Here is a 24,917-nt window from a genome sequence, read left to right as displayed (position 1 = left end):
GATGGCAGCCCCATAAGCAGGATGTAGGTATCGTGACCCTGGTAAAGTAGCATACCGAAACCTTTCTTCAACCACGAAAACGAATTTGGAAATACGGAACGGATCAATCGGCAAAGACCTAGGCTACGAACACGAAAAAAGATTAAGGTAAACGATTGGAAATTGGGTACTTAGAACGTCCGATCTCTCAATGAACCGGCGCGGGCTGGATTGCTTGCTCGAGAACTACAGCGGCAGAGAGTCGAAATCGCAGCGATTCGGGAAGTTCGGTGGCCAAATTCCGGAGAAAAGGAATTCCGTGCAGTAGACCCTATTGCACGCACATCTTTCAAGTACCACATCTACTACAGTGGCGGCAAAGCAGCGGAACGGGGCGTCGGTTTCGTAGTGCAGGGAAATCAGGAAAAAAGAGTCATCCGATGGAGGCTCGTAGCTAACCGTATATGCGTGTTGAGGATTAAGGCCAAATTCTTCAACTACAGTTTAATCAACACCTACGCACCTACGCACTGACAAACGACAAATCCGATGAAGTCAAAGATGAGTAGCTTGAGCAAATCTATGACGAGTGACCAAAACACGACGTAAAAGTCGTCATCGGAGACGCAACGCACAGGTTGGGAGGGAGGAATTCTTCCGTCCGGTCATTGCAAGGCATAGCCTCCACTCGTCAACCAATGAGAACGGCCTGTGGCTGATAAATTTTGCCGCGGCCAGAAGAATGGTTATATATAGCTCCTATTTTCCATGTTTGAATTTTCGGAAACACACCTGGAGGCATCCAAATGGAGAAGCCTGCTCTCAGATCGATCACGTACTGATTGACGGTCGGCACCTTTCGGATGTTACTGATGTTAGGTCTTTTCGGGGACCAAACATTGACTCTGACCATTATTTCGTCGTTTGTAAGATCCGCGCACGGTTGTCGAACGTGCTGAAATCTCGCACAGAGAGGACGACGCGTTTCAACATTCAGCGGTTGAAAGCTGATGGCGTGGCAGCAGAATACGCCAGAGAGCTGGATCAACGGATCGCAGAACAGTAGGAGGAAGGAGTGGAAGACATAAATGGGCTGTGGAGCAGTATCCACGGCGCCATCGAAACGTCGAGAGAGGTGGTAGGTACGACGCGTGGAAGACAGCGTAATGGCTGGTTCGAATGCCAGAGAGCGACAGATAAGAAGAACCGTGCCAGGAGCCGCATGCTCACTGCGGCTACGCGTCAGAACAAAGAGAGGTACAGGGGGGCAAGAGCTGCCGAAAATAGAACCCACCGTAGGAAGAAGCGCGAGTACGATGAGCAGGTGCTCACCAGCGCAGAGGACAGCTATGCTCAAAACGACGTGCGGAGATTCTATAGAACAGACAACAGAGTCAGAGCAGGAATTTCCCTGTGCCGGTCATGTGTAATGACAAGGACGGTAACCTGCTTACTGATAAACCGACGGTTGCAACCAGATGGAAGGAGCATTTTCAGCCGCTATTGAACGGTGAGGAGCCGGATGAGCAGAGCAGGAACAGGATGACGATTATGAGTGACGAATCGGCTGTGGAGCCACCAACACAGGAGGAGGTGAAAAAGGCGATTAGGGAGCTGAAAAACGGCAAGGCCGCTGGGAAGGACGGTATCCCGGCCGAACTTCTAAAAGCGGGAAGCGAGCGGCCCTACTATGCGATCCACCAGATAATACTAAGGATCTGGGCGGATAAACAAATGCCGAACGACTGGTTGGAAGGCCTCATTGCCCTATCTATGAGAAGCGTCATCGTTTGGATTGTGGCAACTATCGAGGCATAACGTTGCTCAACTCCGCACATAAAGTGCTCTCCCGCATCCTGTTCTTCAGATTGAGATTGTCAACGGAAACCTTCGTTGGCGAATACCAGGCTGGTTTTCGACAGGGGCGTTCCACGACGGATCAAATCTTCACCCTGCGACAGATCCTCGATATGTTCCGGGAGTACAACTTACAGTGAAAAGAAACGAGCTGTTGCAGATCATGCTGGAACACGGTTTCCCTGCGAAATTAATTCAGCTGAGTCGTATGACGCTGGAGGGATCGAAATCGTGCGTGCGGATAGCTGGCGACACATCAGCCGCGTTGGTAACGTTGGATGGACTGAAGCAGGGAGATGCGCTCTCCAACTTACTGTTCAACATCGCTCTTGAGTGTTTCAGTACGAAGAGCAAAAGGTGGAAGAAACTTTCGAAATTTTGAACGATGAAACAGTTGAATACGGTTAGATAACAGGATTTTCAATACAAAAAACAACTGAGTCATAAGAAGGTCGTTTTTTGAGGTTAATACTGATTTTTCTCCGCAGAGATAGAGTTGAACCATGGCTTCACATGTCATGAACTTACTTTGATTCAAACTTCGAAAACTTCAGAATAAAAATCACATTACTATGGCTAAAAAAAAACAAAAGAATAGTTATTATATACCATTTCGGTTCTTGAAAAGGCTTTCACCTATTGATGTGTAGCTCTTTACTGTAGAACCACGTCCAGGGAATCAGCAAGCGTTGAAAAAGTGACAGTTACTATTCAGACGGTTTGCCTATCTAATGTCGAGTTCGTTTTTGCGGCAGGACTACACTTTGCACTGCACTACACTTTGCAGCTGAACAAAAAATACCTTCCGAGCAGTTGCAATGGTGTGTGTGCGTAATACCAGAGGTAGCTGTCACTTTGTTTTGTTTTGGTCATTATCGCCATTGTCTTTTTGTAGCGTTTGTGCTACTGTACGGATTCGGACGTTGATGATTCCAAAAGCTTAAAAATTTCCTCCATTTTGCAAATGTTTTGACAAAATAAAATCCAACCTGATGTTTGATACGCGAAGAACGGTAATCAAAGCAAACCGATTTTGACACATTTTTTTTTGATTTTGACATATGCGTGTGAATGTGTTGGTGCTATGTTTAAAGACGTTTTTTATTGAAGGTGAATGTACCTAAAATGTTTCTCCATAGGATCATAGTTTGAGTCCCCCAGCTTCAAAATATAATATCCCGGAAATATTTCATCGGTGAAAATTTATTTTATCCTCGATTTTTGATTTTCTATGTTACAAAATTATACCTTTTGATTTTTTAAAAAATACAAAAACAAGGTATCCAAAATCTGAAAACAGCATTTTTTCCCGCTTAAAATTACGGAAATTTTCGTATAAAAATATTATTTGTACGTTGAACCAGTCTAAAATGACACTAAAAATACTGCATTCGATTATGTTTATTCTTCATCTTTTTCTGCATAATATTGGTATTTGATAATTTTTCGATACGTGTAACCGTTATTTGGTGTGCGTAGCAGTTGTCATGGTTATAAAACGATTTAAAGATTTTTCATCATATAAGTTAGCGTGTATTTGTATTATTATATTTTAATATCTGAGACAGAAAAAGAGCCATAATATGTGACTACTGTTGTACGCTACAGCAGCCGCACACATTTTGGATTTGTAGTTCAAATGATTTTCTGGCATTTTGTAATTTTGCCAGATATTATCGAAGTCCTTGTGCAAAGCTTCAGTCGTTTGCTCGGAATATTTCGCAAGGCCTTCAAGTGATCGTTCGCAGAACTCCGGCACATGAAATTTCAGAATGTGAAATTTTGGTGTCAGGGGTGATCCTGCGATGATCCAACCATTACAAAAAGTCTCGATGGCTTCTGAATAATAGCTACACCAAAGCATGAATCTACGACACGTTGTAGGCTGATCAGTAACTGGAAATATTTATCTGCTGGTCCTCTTGCCAGAATATTTCTTTTATCAAGCGGATTCCGGCAGTGACGTCCAGCAAAACCGAATTGGGAATGGCGAGTTGCGTTGGCCGCTGATGCCCAAGCTTCTGATTCCATCTGATAATCTTTCGCAACAGCATTGAAGATCCGATTTATAATCCCTAGGAAAATGTGCAGCACTGGCGGGAGGCATTTGCTCAGTATTGTGTCCTCCTCTTCTCCCTCGAGCAGAGGGTCGTGTGCACATTTTAATTTTTTTTTTTTTGCATTTTTCCTGATACCTCCATTTTGAGTCCAGAGGTCAGCGTTTCTCCTTATCGAACCAATTGTGCGTAACAGCCCCTTCTTTTCACCAAGTCAGATTTGCTTGAAGTGCAATAAGTACACGGATATGTAGAGCTATTCGTCATAACCCCAGCCAAAATATTGATGATTTTAAGATCACCTGTAATAAAATTGGATAAATGAAGTGGGTTTATCTAACATAACCGTATTTTGCCACACCTGTTACAAAAGCTTCCAGAGTTTGTAGTTTCAGTAGATTCCAAATCTTTAAACATTAGAATAATTTTCAAAAACGTTGGGGGCGAGTGCAAGAATTAGTCATCGCCGGACACCCGAGTCTTTGATCACGTTGCGTTCATCTGAGCTTTCTTCTACGTTTAAACATATCTTCAATGATCCCTGCCCACCGTCTATGCCGATTTTATTTCGACAACTGGCTAAATTTCGCCTGGCTTTCACGTAATCAACCAACCCGTTCACCGTTTTGCACACAACAATTGGATAGCTTGAGCAATAAATTTCTCTCAAACATCTCCCGAAATATTCAAAAGGTTTTGAACTTTAACCTGCTTTGAACAGGTATGCCTGTTACCAGGAGCGATTTGGGTTAGACATGATGAACAAATATTCAAAACTTTCTTCGTTTGTTCAAGATTCTTATTTTGTGCCTTTTTGTGACTTGGAATTTTGAACGAGTTCAACGTCTCTCTGGCCACCTGACAGAGGATACAGGTGTTATGGTTGGAATCGTTACGGGTTCTAACGACATGATTTGTTGAATAGTCGTGAACCGGAATTTGCTTGAAGGACAAACCTAACAAAAAATATATTTAAAAAAAATTCAAGACAGTTAAACACCATAAAGTTACCTTTAGAACACCTGTACACCGCAATGTAGCAAATACCACAAAGCACTTTAGGGTATAAATCATTATTTTCGGTATAATTTGCTAAAAAATGTCTTACGATGACCTGCTTTAGGCTTTGATGAACACGTCTCAGATGTTTTGCCTTTTCAAAGCACAAGAGGCACACTTTTTCGCGATTCTCTTCGTGACAACGCATTCTAACAATTGCTATTCAACTGAAACAAAAACCTACTATGATGACACGGATACTGATAATGAAGAATCTTGATCTTTTTATCACCATGACAATTGTTACGAACACCAAATAACGGGTACACGTATCGAAAGACTTGGTATCCAACATTATGCAGAAAAAGATGAAGAATAAACATAATCGAATGCAGTATTTTTAGTCTCATTTTAGACTGGTTTAACGTACAAATAATATTTTTATACGAAACTTTCTGCAATTTTAAGCCGGAAAAAATGCTGTTTTCAGATTTTGGATATCTTGTTTCTATATTTTAAAAAAAATCAAAAGGTATAATTTTGTAATATAAAAATTCAAAAATCGAGGATAAAATAAATTTTCACCGATGAAATATTTCCGGAATATCATATTTTGAAGCTGGGGGACTCAAACTATGATCCCACGGAGAAACATTTTAGGTACATTCACCTTCAACAAAAAACGTCTTTAAACATAGCGAACTAGCTTCGAAATAGAGTGACCATAAAAAATGACTGTGTTCAATGTATTTAATTTTAAAAAATTCCATAACTTTTGAACCAGTTGATCGATTTTAAATCTTTTTGGATCAAATTAAAGGTAATTATTCCTAGTTATGAGAAAAAATACCAAAATATGAATCTGGGTGTTTTTGAATGCATAATGTATAAAATTATTGAAATTTTTGTCTTGTTTTTAAATTGAATTTACTCAAATTTAAAAAATAACATATTTTTAAAAGTTCCTCCATTTATAGAGTCAAGTATGCTCTTCAAAATGAGACCAAGAGATATTTTTAATGTTTGCCCCAAAAAGAATGACAAACGAATGAAAAACGCATATTTTTTAATGAAAAACATTAATAACTTTGAGCAAAATTCAGATATTTACGATGTCAGCATTGCAAATTGTTTCTCTTCAAAAGCTCTAAAAGTCGTTCGAAGACAGTTTTGAGATGAAACTTGAAATAAAAAAAAAATAGAGGGTAAAATGTGTTTTTTCAACATGAATCGGTTGTTTTCAAAGATAGAGAAAAACTTTTTTTACAAAGTTACTTAAAATTTATGGAGCTATAACATTGTAAAACAAATTTTTATTCTATCTTCAAAGATAGAAAAGTTAGATACTTGATTTTATCGAAAATGTTGGTCACCCTAATTTCTGATAATTTTTCAATAAGCGCTTTATCATATGTAACAACTTTGTAGAAGAAAGTTTTTCTCTAAAATGGTGCTATAGAGCTCTAGACCCAAATTTCCCCTGAATTTGCTTTCTGGACCATTGTGCAATGATAATAAAAAAGAACCAGTGAAGGAATATTCATCTATTTTCATTTAATGCTATTCATGAACTGTATCACTTTCACGGTGACACCCTGTATATTTAAAAAAATGTAATCGAATATCGCTAGCGTCGGATCCACGAAGGTTTTCTTCGGCAGTAGGTAATATCGGAATGAATTGAAGTTGAAATGCATCTTTGCTTAAACAACAATAAACATGTTGATTTTAAAATGAAATGATTAATTCATGCGAACAACAAACCTTAAATGTTCAAAGAAAGATAAAATATACTGGTTTCCTATGTAAAATAGATAAAGTAAATCTGAGCGCACTGACCCTAGACGATACTACATCCGACCTTTTGGAGCCGTTTGATACCCTATAATAATTTTATAATTTTTGAATACAGAAGCACACATCGGTAGTTTTTCTCAAAACGAGATATAATTACTTTCAATTTGATCCACAAAACATTGAAAACCAATCAATCGTGTAAACCGTGATCGTTAGTGTTTTGAGTGTAAAAATACCGTTCAAACGCTATAGTATATTTGACAAAGTTTTGATGCAACTTTGCAAGATATTTTATTTGTTTTTTTTTTTTTTTTTTAAATTCTATCGGCGGAAAATTTAAATAAAAGAAGTTTGATTTTTTCAAGTTTTTGACTATATTTGACCATTTATGAAGACGCTAGGTACATTGAAACATATAATAGGTCGTTTGTGTGTGAGAACAAGATAGAAAAGGGACACTCGTTTGCCGAATAATGCAATGATCGTGACCTAAAAAGCAATTAAACACAACGCAAGTACAAAGTCACAAAACCTTTCGATGCTGGTTGTAAATTCTCTACATCATTTGGTCTTGAAGGCCATTCGAAGTTAGTCAACAAATGATCAATAGATGGTAAATTCTACTAATCCACGGAAAGTTCGAGTCTTAATCAATGTGTCTTCTCATTTCGCACAACTTTAGCTCTGATTTTGGACAACCAATGTGTGAAATGCGTAACGTAAGATTTGTACAATGAATACAATAGCATAGGTCGAAACCAGAATATATATCATATGCAAGAGAATCGTGATGTTTCGATAAACTTCGGTTCCAATCAAACATTTTTCAGCTTTTTTATTTTTCTATTTTTGCCTGTCTCGCTTTGGAATTTTGCAATTTACGATGTGCGATGCTTGTACTTCGTTTTAGATTTGCATCTCTTCAATGCTCCAAGAATGTTTTTCTCTTGCTTGATAGCAAACAAAACTGTTTGTCTACTGTTTCGTATTTTAGTTAGATTTTCGATTCCAATTTATCGTAGTTTCTTACCATGGTACTCAGATTTTTCGTGGTTTTCATGCAAAAATGATTGCTTATTTACCGTTTACCGTATCTAACAGATATGAAATTAATCTTCTCCATTCTAGGAATTCATTACTTTTACTGGTTTTAGCTTAATTCAAAATAGGATTATCATCCTAAATTTTTCGAAGCAAGTCAATGTTCAAATCAAAATCTTTGGACTCCATTAAAAGAAAGTTAATCTATTTTAGTGAAAAGTAAGCATTTTAGTGTTGTTCAATTCAAATCGCTGGCAAAGTTTTGACATCAGTTTATTGGGATGCGCGTGTAATGATCAAAAAAAAAAAAAAATACAACAGCGAGTATAATACGAGCTTTCTGGAACTGGGCACAGGGCTCGATTCTTGGAGAGATTCTGCACCTCTGGGTAACCTTCATAAATAAGAAAGTAGTTCAAGTCAGAGTGATTTTGTTAGCCCTGTTACAGTTATGTTTATTGATAATTGACTTAACTCTCCAAATTGGCAAAATTATAAATGTTATAATTGGCATAATCGCCCTCTCCTCCAAGAACCCGTGTCCACATTACGAGTCCTTAGAGAGTGAACTCGGTATATCGAACGGCAAAAAAAAATTGAACAAGAAAAACGGTTTTCAAGTCTCTCGAGAAGATGGCTCCATGTTGGATAGAGTTATGAGTAGAACAAGCACAGGAAGGCACCAACAAATTATTTAAGAAACCACTGGAAGAGCTTGTAATGCGCTCGTGAGCGCTGCCAAATGTTTGGCAAACCATTCTGACCTTTCGACTTTCGTCGTGGATGATCATTCTACCGAATAAACATTATCAATGTTTTCATTATTGATAACCATTGATGAAATTGCCAATGTCATCAGCCAGTTGAGTCCCTGCGAGGGGACAGCGAGAAACTTTCTCACGTTCATTTTTAATGGTACAACAATCGTTCATAATGTTTCCGTGTTGGACAGTATTTTCAGTGTTCAATATTTTCGAATTTTCAATGGTAAATGTACTCTTGGCTACAATATAATCGAACATTTTCCCGATCAAATTTGTCATCTCAATCATATTTTTTTTATTTCTTTTTTTTAATCATATTAGAAGTTCGATAACATAAACAGATACAATGTACTTAATATAAAACTTTTGATCTGTTTTACGCTTTAGATGAATATTGTTAGTTATTTTTCTACATTTAATAGAATTAGTTACTTACCTGATAGAATATTTCCGAGTAAATTTGTCATCAAAAATCCACAATTTTTCGTTAGTTTGTAAAATCTGTACACACACTCAAAATTATACATATTTACAATGAGTTATAATTTTGAACTATAACCTAGAAAAATCTAATTATATCATAGTTTTAAATTTTTAATTCAAACATATAAAATGACAAACATAACATCCACACGAAAAAAAGACTGTAAGTACAAACACCAAACGATCAATTAGAGCGTAAAAGCATAACCAAAAAAATCGGCCAATTAATCGAGTCCCACACTGCGGACCGACCACATAACGTTGGCCAAGTAGATCAAACCGCCAATCGCAGACAGTAACGAATACTTCCGGTGGGCCTTATCCATTAAGGGTGGTACTCCGGTAGTAGTAGCAGCAGCATCATCAGATAATAAGGACGGCGATGATGACCACAGACATAATTGCACTACGCATAGTAGCGAAACGGGTTCGCGGGAAACGAGGTCACACCACACCGATTAAATGGATGGATGAAGGAAACACCCGCCACAGAACGTAGTTCAACACGCATTACCGGAGGCACTTCCTTTTGTAATTTCTTCTAAGCATGCAGGGAAGGTTATTTTGTTTCCACTATTTGCATTTCATGCTTTTTTTTCGACCGTCTTAACGTAACAAACGTAATATGGTAGAGTGTCAAAAGGAATTTCAATGCAAAAGTCGTTAATTTTTCGACTTTATTATAAAAAAGAGGTTGCTATTTGAACCAGTTTATTTTATTTTACTGACAGCGGAATCGTTATCGCTGTACGCCTGTTTATGATTATTATTGTGCTTATAAATGGTCTGTGCTTATAAATTATTGTGCTTATAAATGCTTATAAATGGTATTGTGCTTATATTGCCTTCACAGTGAACTGTACAAGAACGTTGGTGCTAGAGGTGCCACTACGACTTATCACTAGGAACATCACCACGAACAGATCTAGGAGGGAAATCGGAAGTCTAGTCTAAGATTAACCATTGCAAATGAACGAGAGGAAATAAAGTTTTAAAATAATGTGCGTAAATTAAATTTTAAACATCAAGAAGTTTTCGCTAAAATTGTGGTGTGGCTGTTTAGTCTAGGCAAAATTTTATAACTTCTAGTAAAACGGTGCTACACAAACAAATTCGTCTAGTCTAACCGATCCTATCATTCAATAACAGGGTTATGGATGTTCCCGCCATATTTGCAAACCTATAACAAAAAAACAACCACAAACCAGGCTAGAGGATGGACGAAAACAAAAACGTAATCAAAAGACTAGATTTGCACACAAAAAAATGAACGAAAACAAAACTTACTGCCAGGTTAGACTTCCGGTAATGCCCTCGCGCAACCTATCACGCAACGAACGTTGGCGGCTCGGGCCGGGCCCGGTGGGAAGCGTCGGTGGGCTGCCGCCGGTGGTCGATGACATTCTCGGGCTTGTACTGAACAGCGATAGCTTGGTCGGACTGCCGCTCACTGTCGAAGTCGCTCGCGTAACACACAAACACACGCGGCAACGATGGTATTAATGTTGGTTGAATATTAATTTATTGTTTATCCGTTTTTGTTTAGTGTGTTGTTTTAGGTCGTAGTATAGGAGAGTTGGCGTCGGCAGATGGAATGAACAAACAAAGAACATTGCGTTTCATCACAAATGCGGTTTTTTTTCGAACAATCAGAGGTTAAGGGGCAATTGATGTTTCTTTTTTTTTTCGTTTGTTATTAGGGGTGAATTGAGTACTCAGTTGTAAATGATACCATTCGAATGAAGCTGATAATTGTTGTGTTGCGTATTTTATTTACAAAAACCAAAGCAAAATATCATATGCGAAAAATGAAATCTCCAAACTCTACAACAATTTAAAATTCAATAAAATCTGATAGAGTAGTAGAAATCGAAAATTTTCTCGCTGTGAAATTAGACAAGTAAATGGTAATAAGAACGAGTCACGAAAAATTTAGCTAGAAAAGCAATAAAAATAGTTTTTTTGACAACAAAGTAATTAAAAGCCTATAATAGCTAATTAAAATTAAAAATATAATTACAATAATTAGCCGAAAATGCAAAAACTTGAAATATTTAATTTCGTAACAATTCATTCAACTTTCAGTTCTGTCTGTTAGTTGTCCTTTTTTTACAAGTTGTTCTTCTTTCCACATTATTTTCTCAAACTTCCTGGATTTTCAATACAATTTCCATTTTTTTGTATTTTCTATATTTACTGCTTCTTAATTAAAGCAATAATAAATTTTCCTGCTGTTTTTTTCTGATATCTTGTTTCTTTGCTTAGGATTAGTCTACCTTAGTCATTTTTTAGTGTTCCTCTGCTTAAGTGCATTGTTTTCTTTTGGTACTCCTTATCTGCCTTTTTACTATCAAAGCTATTCCGTTCCGAAAACAAAAAATAATCATCTAAAATAGCTGTTTATTCGGTCGCCCGATTTCTGACTTGGTCACTCAGAGATTGATCTTCATCAAAAATAATCAAAGCCATATTTGTTTGGTCTCTAAGGTAACCAGTTCTGAAAAAGTGATATTAAAAACCTACTTTTTCACGATATTTATTACTTTCAAAAGTTCCAAAGTTGTGAACCAGGAAATCAATTTTCATTGTTTTTTCATCTAGTTCCATCTAGTTCAGGTTCAACCTGGGGTACGCGTACCTCTGGGGGTACGCGAAAACCTTCAGGAGGTACGCGAAAGAAAAATCAATAATGGTTGACAAAGCAATCTTCCTTTATAATACTTCAATTGTTGCTCAAACTTGCTTTTACAACATAACTGTAGCAATCAAACAAACCATAGTTCAATTTGAAACCTAAACCAGACTACCACAACAAGATCCACCACTACTCCCTCCCACTTTGCGAAAACATTCCAAGCCAAGGGGTACAATTTATTAGGACAATATCGCCAAGGGATACGCGGCCAAAATGGTTGAGAACCGCTGATCTAGTTAATGGCATCTTTAATTATCATCATGTTGTCAAACCGAATTTACTAAAATATAATTTTTTTTCTATATTGTAGAGCCAAGTGCCCTTCAAAATAACGCCAATAAATATTTTATATGTGAGCCCCAGAAAGAACAACAAACAAATGGAAATACTTTCAGATGAACAACATCAACCCTCTAGTGCCCAAGTTATTTTTAAACGGACTTCGAAAAAATCTCTATGAAACTTTATAAACATTTTTTAAGTATTGATTGAAGCTTTTTAGAGGTTTAACTGAAGGCCATCTAGAGACGGCACTGGGCACTATGGGGTCAATAACTCTGGATAAGATTGATATATTCACGATTTCATCATTACAAAATAAACTTAATAACCTTTGAAAGTCGTCCGAAGACAGTTTTGATGTGCGAATTAGAATAAATATTTATAGTGAAAATACTTTTATAATTTTGATTCAGTAAAATAACTCTAACTCGGTTATTTTAAAAGATAGAGAAGAAAAAAAACTTTTTGTACTAAATTTCTTAAAGTTACCAGGGCTACAACATTTCATAGCAATCTTTAATTCTGTTTTCAAAGATAAGAATAATAGATATATAATTTTATCGAAAATTTCAGTCACCTTAGGTTTTAACCGCAGAAACACAGCACCTCTTTATATGTAGCAACTTTGTAGTCTAGAAAATTACTATCTAGCTCTTGGTCCAAATCATCTTCAATTCGTTTTATTGTCCATTGCGTTTTTTTCTACTTTTTTATTAATCTGTTATTTCTGTTACAGTCAATCCTGTTTTTGTGCGAGGGAGCGGACAAAATAAATCGCATAAAAAACTCATTTGAAACTTCATGTGCAGCTTCAAAACAATATTTTCACAACATTATTGAAAAAAAAAATTTTTTTATGCGGTGGATAGGGACCGCATAAAAAAAATCTCAGTTAAAAATAACTCAAAAGTTGTTGATTCTGATTTAGAATACCTATAAGAATAATTTTGAAACATCGGATAGATAAACGTAACTTCTTAAACATACTAATTCTTTCAACCGCTTTCCTTCGTAGGCCAGCAATTCGTGACTTTTCCTACGTAAAACTGGCTCAAATAGTAATTTTTTGACGCAAAATTTATTTAATGCGTTGGAATTCATTCCATGAATCGGAAAAACTAAAGGGCTGAAAATGTTGTCGGAAGTGGTCCTTTTTCATATACCGCACAAAAACAGTCGCACAAAAAAAAATTATCGCATAAAAAAGTCGCACAAAATGAATTGCGCAAAAAAAAGTCGCACAAAAACAGGTTTGACTGTATTTACTAGATTTTTTGTCCTTTCCCTTCTCGTTTTTCGGGTTTTCTAGCCTGTCTTTTTTCGTCTCTTCGCTATTCGGTTTCTTCCGCTTTCGAGTCTTCTAGCTATCCTTTTTTATTTTTATTACTTTTATTTTTGTAGCATTTTCATCAAATATCATGTTTTTTCTACCTTTCAAGAATCTTAAAAAATATCCATAAATTATGTAACGCGAAGGGCCAGTGTTTTGACCACCACACCCTCCCCTCCCCTCCCTCCTTTAATCACATTTAATTTGATCCAAATTTCGAGATTTTCTTCTTTCTCTGGCTGCTGAGTAAGCACTTTTGGTAATAATGTTTGTTTTAGAGTGAAATTTTCCATCAAATTGGGGAAAAATGTCACTTGACGAAAGCAAATGAAAAAGAATTTAATTAAGTAACACTGATCTCACACCCCCCTCCCCTATGTAACAAATCGTAACGCTAGAGAGTATCCCCCGTCCCACTGGGGGTGCTACGTAATTTGTGGATATAAAATTTGTAACTTGCAGAATACGAATTTCGAAATTCAATTTTCAAAAATATTTTCCCGTTTTGTTACGAGCTTATGAACTTTTAACTCGTTTCTAAATTATCGGTTTAAAAATTTGATTTTGAGCTTTGGATTTTTAGTATGAATTCTAAACTTAAAGCGTTTCAGGTTTTCTGGTTCATACATCATTTCACTACTCTGTTCTCTACGCTTTCGAGATTTCCCAATTTAATTTTCTGATATTTACGTTTCTTCGAATTTATATTCCAATGTGAAGTTTATTTTTTAATTGCTTTCAGTCTGATTTTCTCCAATTGCAGTACTGTTTACCCGTTTAATAGTAACTGTCATTATTTTCCCTGAAAAATCTATAAACTTTGCTGAATTTTTTTGTATTTGAAATCCTGTGATTTTGGTTTCTCAGATTTGGTTTTTTTTATTTTTTTTATTTTTCTTATCTCCTTTTATATTTTTTTCAATTTTGTTGTTGTTTTATTTTTGTTAGGAAATAGGAATTGAATAGTCCATCGATTTGAGCTTTAGCAAGAATTTCGTCACTTACGCTGTACATATTTTCTATTTTCTGTGAGTCATAATTTTCTAGTATTCTTGAGCCTGGAAGTTTTGTAATTGTTTATGCTAATTTTTGCACTGCAGTCAATATCTCTTCTATTGCGTCTCGTTCCTAGCACGCCACGATCACTTTTTGCGTTTCTACTAATATTTGTTGTTCTTTTTCGCTTGTTCTAATTTTTAACGTTTCTGCTTGCCTAGTTATTCAACATGTAGTTATTTTGGTTTTATTTTATGTTGATTGTTTCAATTTCGACATTCCTAGTCGTAAGATTTAAAGGGTGACAGCAAAATTTCGAAATTTTTCAAGGCTCTTTTACTCCACAACAAACACGCTCAGAGAGAAATGAGAGTATGTATATGTAAGCTCTCTCTCTCTCCTCTCTATGTCAGTTTTTTGTTTCGAATCTGCCTAAGTGTCGCCCAGTTGAAGATTTCTTTGGGATTTTAAGTTCTTTGAGTGCAAAAATAACTGGAGATCAATGAACTGCAAACAGTTGATTGGTAGAGTCAAGAGATGCGTTCGAAAAGGCGACTTGAACGCCGTACAACGCTCTTGTTCCGGAATTATAAAAAAGCTTAGTCGAAAAGCCGTTTACGAAACTTTTTCTAATGTTCATTATTTTTTTCGGTAATAATGAATGTATCTTCATGAGAAATGAATCGTTTTATCTATTTTTTTGGAGAGCTGCAGAAAAAAAACCAAAGTTTTAATTGTCACCCGTTACATTTGAGATGAATTTTCAATCATTACTTTTTTGAGCTCTTCGTTGTTTTTTAATTCTTTACACATGTTGAACACATGTTGAGAACCTTTCAACTTTAACTAATTCATTTTTCTTGAAGAAAATTTAAATCAGTTAATTAAAATAATCCCTTTTTTGTTAGCAGATGTACATTCAAGTATTTTATGCTTATTTAAAATCATTTTTATCAACTTTCAACTCTTTGAGGCACTTTGAACTAAGATGTAAGCTGAATTTAGAATCAGTTTATTATAAAATTTTTATTCATCTTCATCTTTATTTTTGTTTTTGTTTTTCCTATGTTCCAGGAGCGTTCACAAGCATTTCTAATTAGTTCGGAATACTTAGTTCGCTTTAACCTTCTTTTCAGAGGAAGAAAATAAAAACTTGTCTAAAATTACTTGAAAAAATAAATACTTCCAGATAAATTTTTATTCTTCTGATCCTCCTCTACCCAAAAAGCATTTTTCAGCTCTTTATGGGAATTTCTTGACATATTTTATTTTGAACCTTTCTGTCTAATTAAAGTGTCTTTAACCATGTAGAGCGGAATTTAGATTTTTTTAAATTTTATTCAAGTTTTTCGAAATGCTTTAGGAGATTTAAAGCTACATTTAAAAAGAATTTTTAGGCATTCAAAATTAAACCTAATAAAGATTTATATTGAATTTGTTTTTTTCGGTGCAAATACTGATTTACAATATTTTTTTCGGCAGTTTTCCTTCTTTTAAAGGCGTTTAAATTCGAACAGTTATTTTTTCAATTTGGAAATTATTTCCGTTGTGGTCTTTCGCTGCTTTGCGTTTTCAGGCTGAATTTAGATCATTTTCGTATCATTTCTGGTCGTTCTGTCGTCTAGAAGGAAGGATTTATTATTTTCATGCTTTTATAGCCGTGGTAGGAGCCTTATTCTTTTTCATTTTTTTTTCCTATGCGTGTGATATTTTTTTGGAAATGACAATCGACTTCCAATGTAAATTTTATAATTTTATTATTTTTGATTTGGGTCTTAACTGCTTTTGAAAGTAATTTTCTTCTTTGAAATCAAATTCCCATAATATTTCTAGTTTCAGGTCACCAAGTCTTTTCATTAGTGGCTTTTCTGGTCCAGGGGGGTCTGAGCTGAATTTGAAATTATTCTTCTTCTTTTTCTACTGATATTTTTATGTATAATAAAAAATAATAAATAATGAACCATAGGAATAAAAATTTTTCAACAACTGGACGGCCTTTTCTCATATTTTTAGTAAACATTTTTTACTCATTCTTCCGTTCGAATTTGTTTATGGATTATTTCGTTTCTTACTGATGTTTGCCGTTGTCTATTTAATTGATTAATGACGTTGATTGCTGTTTTGGCATTGGAAAATCTGGAATTTCGTAACCCGCTTTCCAAGAATTTCACAACGCATTTTTATTTTTGAATGTCGAAATACAAAAATAAACTCTTAACTCCATTAAAAAAAATCGGCTTTTGAATTTTTTTCTGTTCTCTCTGTACCTTGGCAGCATTTTCGGCCATTTTTGGCTTACTTTTCTCTTCAATTAAAGCGTCTTAAGCTAATATTTCCATTGTTGCATTTTCCTAGCATTGAAACGCGTTTCTCATACAATTTCAGCTGGATTGGGAATTCATTTTTTTTATTCTTTCAAGCTTTTTTAAGTGCATTCAGAAGTTTTAAGCTACATTTAAAAGAGTTATTGTGCATTTTAAATTGATATAGATTTTTCTTGAGATAGGTATTTTATCTAGTTTGAAGTTGCTTTTTCTAGACTCTTCTAGGCTTTTACTTGTTTTTTTTTTCCGATTTTAAACATAATGCGTTTGTGGTTATTAGACTTTTTTAGTGCTCCGAGAATTTATTTCAAGCTTTTGTGCTTCTAAGTTTGTTTGTTTATTTTTTACTGCTTTACAAATTGTACTTTCTATTTTTTACTTGTTTAGCTTTTTGAGTTTACCATTCTTGTTTCCTGATCTTCTGTTATTTTGTTGATTTTTCGTTTTTATTTTGTACCGCTTCTCTGCTGTTTTCGAGAAGTATGCTAACAGGCATAAAGTGTTTAATGGTTCTGTTCTTCGTATTTTCCATGTCCTATTTTTTTGATTTTAAATGCTTCTCTACTCAGATACTCTCTACTCAGATTCATTTTCAAATATGAACGTAGATAATAATTTTTAGAACATTCACTGCTCGGAGCATCTGTCATTAATTTTTTATCTTGATTTTTCTTGCGTTTCGAGTTGTCTGGCTTTTCTTTTTCCGTCATTTTTCTACTCTGTTCTAACCACTTTCGAGACTTTTCGTTTCTTCGCAAATCTAACTTTTCTGATATTTTGCGTTTCTTCTGGTCATCTTTGTTACATTTTTCTAATGTTGTTGTTAGTTTTTCCTTTGGTGTTATGTATTTTTCTAGTAGTGACTCTTTTACTGTCTTAATTTTCTGCCAAAAATCCATAAACTTTTTCATTTCAATTCAGATTCTGTGTTTCCAGTTGAGTGGATTCGGATTTGCTGATTATTTTTTTCCTTTCCGATTTTGTGTTTCACGACTTTGCTGATCATTATTATTAAAAATTTTCTCTTATACTTTAGATATTTTCTACTTTTCAGAAAAACAAAATTCTTTATCTATCTACTTTTCTAGTTTACTTTCTAAAGAATCTTGATTTTTATTAGGATTTTCAGTGGTGGTTTTCTTTAAAACTTAAAACTTCTGCTTTTTCGGGATTTTCTAAATGTCTGATTGGCTTTTATCTAGGTATTTTGTTTTGGGTCATCCGTTCTACATTCCGGGTTTTTAAAGTCTTACTTTCCTGCTCTTTTAATTACTCAACTTTCGAGTTTATGCTACCGTATTTTCCATATCCATAAACAGCAATGTCATACAAAATAGTCTTATCCGATTTTTTTACTGTGATCATGCTCGAAATCGCTATAGTTGGTCTCTATCGAAAAATTTTACTCCAGTCTTTTTTGTTTGACTTTTTGCGTGACACCTCCTAAAACAGGGTGGCTCAAAAATAATTTTCAAATCTTCAACGTCACTAAACATATCAGTTGCGACTCCATCAAGCATTTCAGTAACCTTGTAATGGAGACGCATGGTTATTTCATTAAACGGCATAAAGATTTAAAAAAATTCTATCTCCAAGATACAAAAATTTATCTTTGTTTGATAATTTGATATGTTGTGTAAAACTCCCTGAGAATTCCTCCAAAATTACGACGTACGATCTGTATCATGCATAGCATGGCCGGCGGTTGATGTGGGTAGTATGGGTAGTCGTATCCACTCGGAAAATATCCCTGTTGGTACTTACCCACACGGAATTATCGGACAAAACTTAAAAAATGTAATGTTTGAATCCTTTTGAATGGTACTGTAAGTGAAGCCTTACCAGAAGTCCGATTAAGTTTGAATTTTGGATGGAGATTTGTTGACAAATCTTGACAAAGTCTTGACAAAGTCTTAACGTTTGCATTAAAAAATGCACAAAAATTGCCTGGATTTACCTTTACACGCACTAACAAAACAACCCAATCGTAATAACCCATGAGTCAGCAGAAAAAAAAATAAGTCGAACTCTAACCGTGATAGCGAAAACAGTGAAACTATTTTATTCAGAAGTGTGCGCGTTCAAAGAACGGTACCGCGCCACGTCAAAAATGGATATCGGGGACGTCGGGGATACGCCCCTTTCGGCATCTCCAATATCTTGGCACTATTGGACGACAATCAAAGCATCGAAAGAAAGCACGACGACCCTGAGCGATAAGAAGCTCCAAAGGATGCTAAAGACCGGTGAAACTATGAAAATTAACTGGCGAACATGGAAGGCAACGACTGGCGGGGCACTTTGTATTTTACTGGATTTCAAAGCCAAAGCGGCTCTTCTTTCGCTCCGGACTGGCCGTAAACGGGGAAATTTATAGTAAGAAGTGTCTGCCGGAAGTTGCGTCGTTCATCAAGAAATGCCATAAGGGCGAAAACGCGGTGTACCGGCTAGATCTGCCGTCGGCCCACTACCCAGAGCATTTGTTGGAGGCGATGGAGCGTCCCCTAGCTGCGCCCCATCAAAAGTTTCTGAACAAAACTGAAGCGTTAAATCTACTCCAACAATTTTGTCGCGAAACTGAGGAAAAATTGATAAATCGAACGAAGAGAGAACACAAAAACAAGCCTACAAGCATGTTTTCGCCCGTCATGGCGATTGTTCCGGTTAACTACTGTCAGAAGGCCACCCATGAACCTTCTCTGTTTCTTACTACCTACTCGGGAAAATGATGCATAGTTATTGAAAATTGAAAATTTTGAAAAAAGTCAACATTTTGGCCACCTTAAAGGATTAACAAAAAAATACGGGTGGAAATTTTTTCGATAAATACTAACTACAGCTGTTTTGAGCATGATCTCTGGGAAAAATGTTCCGGATGGGACTTTTGGCAAAGAATTATGTCTTAGTTTAACAGCATTCTGAGATAAGAGTACAAATAGAATAAAACCAGAATAGAAAAAAATTTAAAAAATTGTAGAGCCTTGTATAATGCAGATTTTGACTAATCCGAGTTAAAACCAATGCCAAACAATCCAATACAGGTCGGACTCGATTATCCGGAACATCAAAACAAATTTTCATTCCGGATAATCGAGTTTACCGGATAATCGAATCACAGAAAAAATATTAAAATTTGCGATTAGCGAACACAAAATAAATATTAACTTTTTTGGTTTTACTTGCATGATGCAGTGGCGTAACCAGAAATTATTTCTGAGGCAAAAACAAGTGATTTCTTGAGAAGCATAAAAAATAAATTGGACATTGATTATTTTCACTTATTTCGATTATGTCCCAAACATGCCGGCAGTGACATAAATGGTAACAAATATGCCAGAAGGGATGGTAAAGGTAAATTTTCGGATAAAAAATTGAAAAAGAACACCAAAAAAATAAAATTCCTGATAATCGAGTCTCAAATCCAGGATAAGCGAGTCTCCAGATAATCGAGTCCGACCCGTATAGACATTTTCTGAACCACATTCATATCCAGAGGCCGAAAATCAAACACGAACGCCGATTTGAATTCTTTAACACCCGGTTTCTGGATAACAGTATAAAACGGCCGAACCACTCAGTTTAATTCAAATCATGAATCAACTTCAGGTGGCATTTTGAAGTTTAAGCTGGTAACTTCCGGTTTCTGGGAAACGGCCAATAATAACCAGATACCACCTAATATGAATATTTCTTTATTATGAATGATGCACAGAGGCCAAAAATCGACCTAAAATTCTGGCTGGTGATCGAGATGTTTTCCAGTGAACCGCAAAATATTAACTGGGAAAACCGAATATTTGAAATTGGAAATCTGCTGGTCATCCTGAACTGTGTTCCAGTAACCTTCAACATTACACTGGTCGACACAGGTTTTGACCTAGAATTCAAACTGAAGAAAATGATAGATTATAGTTTCTTAATCGATCCTATGACTTTAGTTATCCTCAAGTCACGCCACGGAAGTGCGTCAAAATACCGCAGAGTTGTTGCTCGCCAGGTTCGTCGTTTCTCCATTTTTATACTGGAAAGCTCCATTGAAATCTCTGAAGACTCGACACACATCCGAGGAGGCACCGAAATTTCGAGGAGCGAATAAAAGGCTCCAGTTTTTTCCAGTCTGAGCTCTAGGGATATTTTTCGCTTTTGTTTGAGTTATTTTTGAATGATTTCAATCCAATTGAACAATGCTCTTCTTTAGGTATACCAATCGTATAAAAAATAAGGAAAGAAACGAAAGGAATTATTACCTTCTAGTATTTATCACTTCAAACCATCTAATTATTAACTAAAATCGAGTCTATTCTCTAACCTATTGCAGGAAATACATTGATATAAGACAGGCTACCGTAATTCTACGTTAACCTTGAGGTCGTATGAACCAAAAATCTTCAACTTTTTTGCATGGAATTACTGTATATCCATTTTACGATTGTTTTATCATACGAGTTTTTGATTTTATGTTGTACTTTCCTACTTCGCGAATAATGATCTGTTGCTTTAATATTTCTGATGTTTTCGGTTTTTCTGATAATGAACCGTCATATTTAGAGCTTCGAATTTCAGATAGTAGGGTAATCGCTCCCGGTATAAACTGAAACAGGCTTCCCAGTCCTTGAGGCTGAGGACACAACATTAATTTGTTTTATGTTTGTGTATAGTTTAGAAATTAATGTAACCAGTCTACATATATGATTGACGAAATAAATAAATACATATATATTCATATCACCACCTTTATTCATCTCATCACGCCTTTTGGATCAATTTATCGTCAAATTTTACCATTTTTTCAACGTTAAACTTTCGACCACTTGACAAAATCATTTACTTTCAAAATTTGTAGAAATTTGACGGTAAATTGGACAAATGAGAGAAATAAGATGAATATAGGTGCACCTATCTGTTGAGATGAATAATGATGCGATTATACTATATTTTGAATGATTGATTCCTGAATATCGATAATTTAAAATTTTTGGATTCAAAAATAAAAATCATGAATTTCTCTTGTTTAAGGTTTCGATTGCTATATGTTGGATTTGGATTATTGGATTCAATTGATTGGAATGAAGAACGGAATAAGATATTTTTTATTATATTTTAATTTCGTATTCGATATTACAAACTTTGTCTTTCGAATGTGAAACTCCTTATCGCATAGGTACTATTTTTAATTTTATTCGACACTCAGCTTCAGAATGCTTAGTCTAGGAACCGGTTTTCGGGTTTCCAAATTGTATTGCAAATATTTTATTTGGGTTCCAGATGTAGGAACAAGATTTGACATTTTCTACTAGTTCGAAAATGAGTGAGATAAATGAGTGATTTTTCATTCCAGGTATGAAAACATGGATTTCTTCTTTCATTTTCGAGTTTAGTGTCTTATTTCCAATTTCAGTTTTTTGATTCTCTGAAATTTTATTCTTTCAATTATGATAAATACTTTCATTGAATTCGTTTTAAACTTCAACACAAACTCTATGCATTTCCCTGATTAAAACTCATTTCTGATTATAACGAACAAAAACATAATTAAAATAAAATTCCATTATCACATATACACCCTAAATTATGTACGAACACAAACAGAACTGTCAGCTGCAAATCAACAACTAATTAGAAAGAAAAACCTACCACCTGCAAAAGAAAAGGCCGACTCAAGCGAATTGGCGCTGGTCGGTGCCGTGCCCGTGACCGACGCTGCATGATGATGATGCTGATGGCCACTTCCGCTGCCACTGTGGCCACTGCTGTACGGGGACGGCGAAGCCGACGAAAGCGACGATGTCGAAGTATGCGTGCTGAGGCTTCCGGCAAAAGTGCGTTGCTTTGGCGAACAGTCGCGGGATGGCGTCGCCATTGCGCTTACGATAGCAAAAACTGGCCGGCCAGCAGGGAGCAAAATTATCTCAACAACTCACTAGTTTATTGGTAGCGCAGCAGTTGCGAGAGAGCGGAGGCGGTTTGAAGGGATATGAAGTAGAAAAAATAAACAAGCGATAAAATGTTCAGCCTAAGCTACACTAAGCTGTGCGCAACGTACCAAGCTTTTACTGCTAGAAAGCTGCACGTAGTTACTTTAGCCGCAGCCGGGAGTTTCGAGCAAGCAAGCTTTTATTCGAGGGAGAAAAGCACTAATGGGGTTTTGTTTGCGGCTCCTTTCCTGAAAATAAACCGGCAGTTAAAGCCGCACGAAAGCTTCCGGCTTAGACTTTCGTTTTCGTGATGATGCCGTGCAAAATTTATGAGTATGCAGGAAAGCAAAACAGTTTTTATGTTGCTCCGCGACCGGCCGAAAAGTGTGGGTGGATCATAAAGTATAGAGGGGAATTCGTAAATCCTTCTTTTCAGGGGCCGAATAATAGAGCACAATATTGCTGCAACTTTTGCGAATGATTCAATCAAGCGATAAGGAGAATAGCATGATGCCAAAAAAGTAAGTAATTTAGCTTAATCGTATATAGCCCGCTATTATTCGCTAAGAAATTTCAATTCACGTATTGAGTGTTTTCAAGCAATTTCGTCTAACGAGTTGCAATTTGCAAGTTTGGTGACAGCGCTAATTCAAGCAACAAAATTTTTTCCGAATTTATTTATTCATATGCTAAGGGATTTTTTGTATTTTGTCATAGAATGAAATGTAGGAAATCGTTTGAATTTTAACAAAAGGATAATTTAGAGTATACAAAGTTTCTTAAACCATCAATATTATAAAATTCACACAGTTTAATTGCAATCTGAGAAGGCAAGGTAAGTTGCTGGGTATAGACTATCGTGAAATCCCTCAATCACTTGAAGAAAAAAAAGTTCATTGAAAATCCAAACAATTCACCAAATTCAATCTTGTCCGATGCTGCTGAGTAAATAAACTATAAACGTAGGCGAAATTGCTTACCTTCCCAAAAAAGAAGCGCAACTAGCTTGAATGTCACTTGTGGAAAGCAAGAAAAAGTACGACAAATAGACTAACTAACTTAGCGTCGTTGGAGTTTGAGGAGGGCAGACTTTCTCGAAATCTTATTGCGTAATTAAAGCATTTGGAAAGATGGAAATCTACGGAAACAAAAAAAAACAGCGGAAGTTTCCTATGATATGCACTGCGAGAAAATTGAAAGTTAGTGTCGAAAGATTCTGGATGTGAGCTAACGGTCGGAGAAAATTCGAAAATTTTTCTCAGTGCATACCACGGCAGATGCTCCCCGGTGTAGAGAAATTGCAACAATGGCAATACCTATAGCTTTTTATGTTCCCAAAACTCTAGTTGCTGCCAGCAACGACGAACGAAAAGCGAGTAAAACTTTATTGAATAATGCAAAAGGAATTAGTTAGAAAGCAGAAAAACAGAATTGCAAGCGGAAAATCGGAAAATGTGAGAGAACCTACATTGGACTGGCTCCCGGCGGATTATCTTCGACTGTTTGTGCTGTGCTGGTGGTGTATGATGCCCCGAGTTGGGTGGGGGTGTGTCGATGTCGGTGTATTGTGATGACCCTGTGCTCGGCGATCGGGCGATTTTGCGTGTCGCCACAGAGCAATGTCGGATGTCTGTTGCTCTTCGCCAAAAAGTCTACGCTAGGTCTAGCTACGGGTGCACTTTTCCGAGGATGGGATGAGATGTGTTTGTGCTTTTGCCAAACTAATTGTGGAAATGCGTTTCGTTCTGTGCGGAATGTGTGTCAGTGTGGTTGATTCATTTGTTGAACCAATTTAATTTTAGGGGATTTTTTTTTCTTTAAATTAGTTTTAGCAGTTTAGAAAACAGTGCTTTCCGTTTGGCGCACGACATTAAAAAAACTGTCAAAGGTCACTCCATGATATATAGTTCAACATCACAATTTAAAAAATGGAACAAAAAATGTCAGTAGCCAATTGAACACGGACCTGAAAGTAAAAAGGCGAGAGAATATGCTTAGCGAATTTTGAAAATGTACCAAATTCAAACAAACATCGAAAACCGCAATCCAACAAAAAAAAAACTTTGTTTTTATTTACAATGTAATCGTGGTTTTCGTATGATCCCCACTGTTTTTTTTTTCTTTTCTCGAAACGCTGAAAAGTGAAGTCAAAATTCAATACAGTCTAGAATAATCAACTTTCACAACAACAACAGAAAAACCTGCAAAATGAGAAACAAACAATTCTCTAGATATAAAACACCAACTCAAGGAGCATCAACGGCAACGATAACCGAGACTCGGACCGGGACCCGAGTGTCTCTTGCTGTTGTAGGTGTCGGCAGTGTTTGCATGCTTTGTTCTCCACTCATAAAAGCTTATATCATCCAGAATAAAACACACTTTGGTGCAAAACACA

The 24,917-nt window shown here is 36.0% G+C and overlaps 1 protein-coding gene across 3 annotated transcripts in view; it reads right to left on the bottom strand.

Annotated features, from left to right (window-relative positions):
* The window catches only part of LOC129727253 (TLD domain-containing protein 2), a 494,969-nt gene that overhangs the window by 382,190 nt on the left and 87,862 nt on the right, over nt 1-24,917 (bottom strand). The window contains exons 2-5 of one of the 3 annotated variants that reach the window (XM_055684880.1): nt 23,988-24,485; nt 22,648-22,767; nt 22,239-22,524; nt 10,265-10,427 (exon numbers count right to left, since the gene is read on the bottom strand). The exons of the other annotated variants lie outside the window; for them this stretch is intronic. Of the exons in view, the coding sequence (XP_055540855.1) occupies nt 10,265-10,427; nt 22,239-22,464 (389 nt within the window). The 5' untranslated portion in view covers nt 22,465-22,524; nt 22,648-22,767; nt 23,988-24,485. The remainder of the gene's footprint in view (nt 1-10,264; nt 10,428-22,238; nt 22,525-22,647; nt 22,768-23,987; nt 24,486-24,917) is intronic. 3 annotated transcript variants of the gene reach the window in all.

The sequence above is a fragment of the Wyeomyia smithii genome, chromosome 3 (assembly GCF_029784165.1).
Source record: "Wyeomyia smithii strain HCP4-BCI-WySm-NY-G18 chromosome 3, ASM2978416v1, whole genome shotgun sequence".
Taxonomy (NCBI): Eukaryota; Metazoa; Arthropoda; class Insecta; order Diptera; family Culicidae; genus Wyeomyia; species Wyeomyia smithii.
The sequence above is the reverse complement of the archived record's forward strand: the minus strand, read 5'-3'. Positions and strand labels throughout refer to the sequence as shown.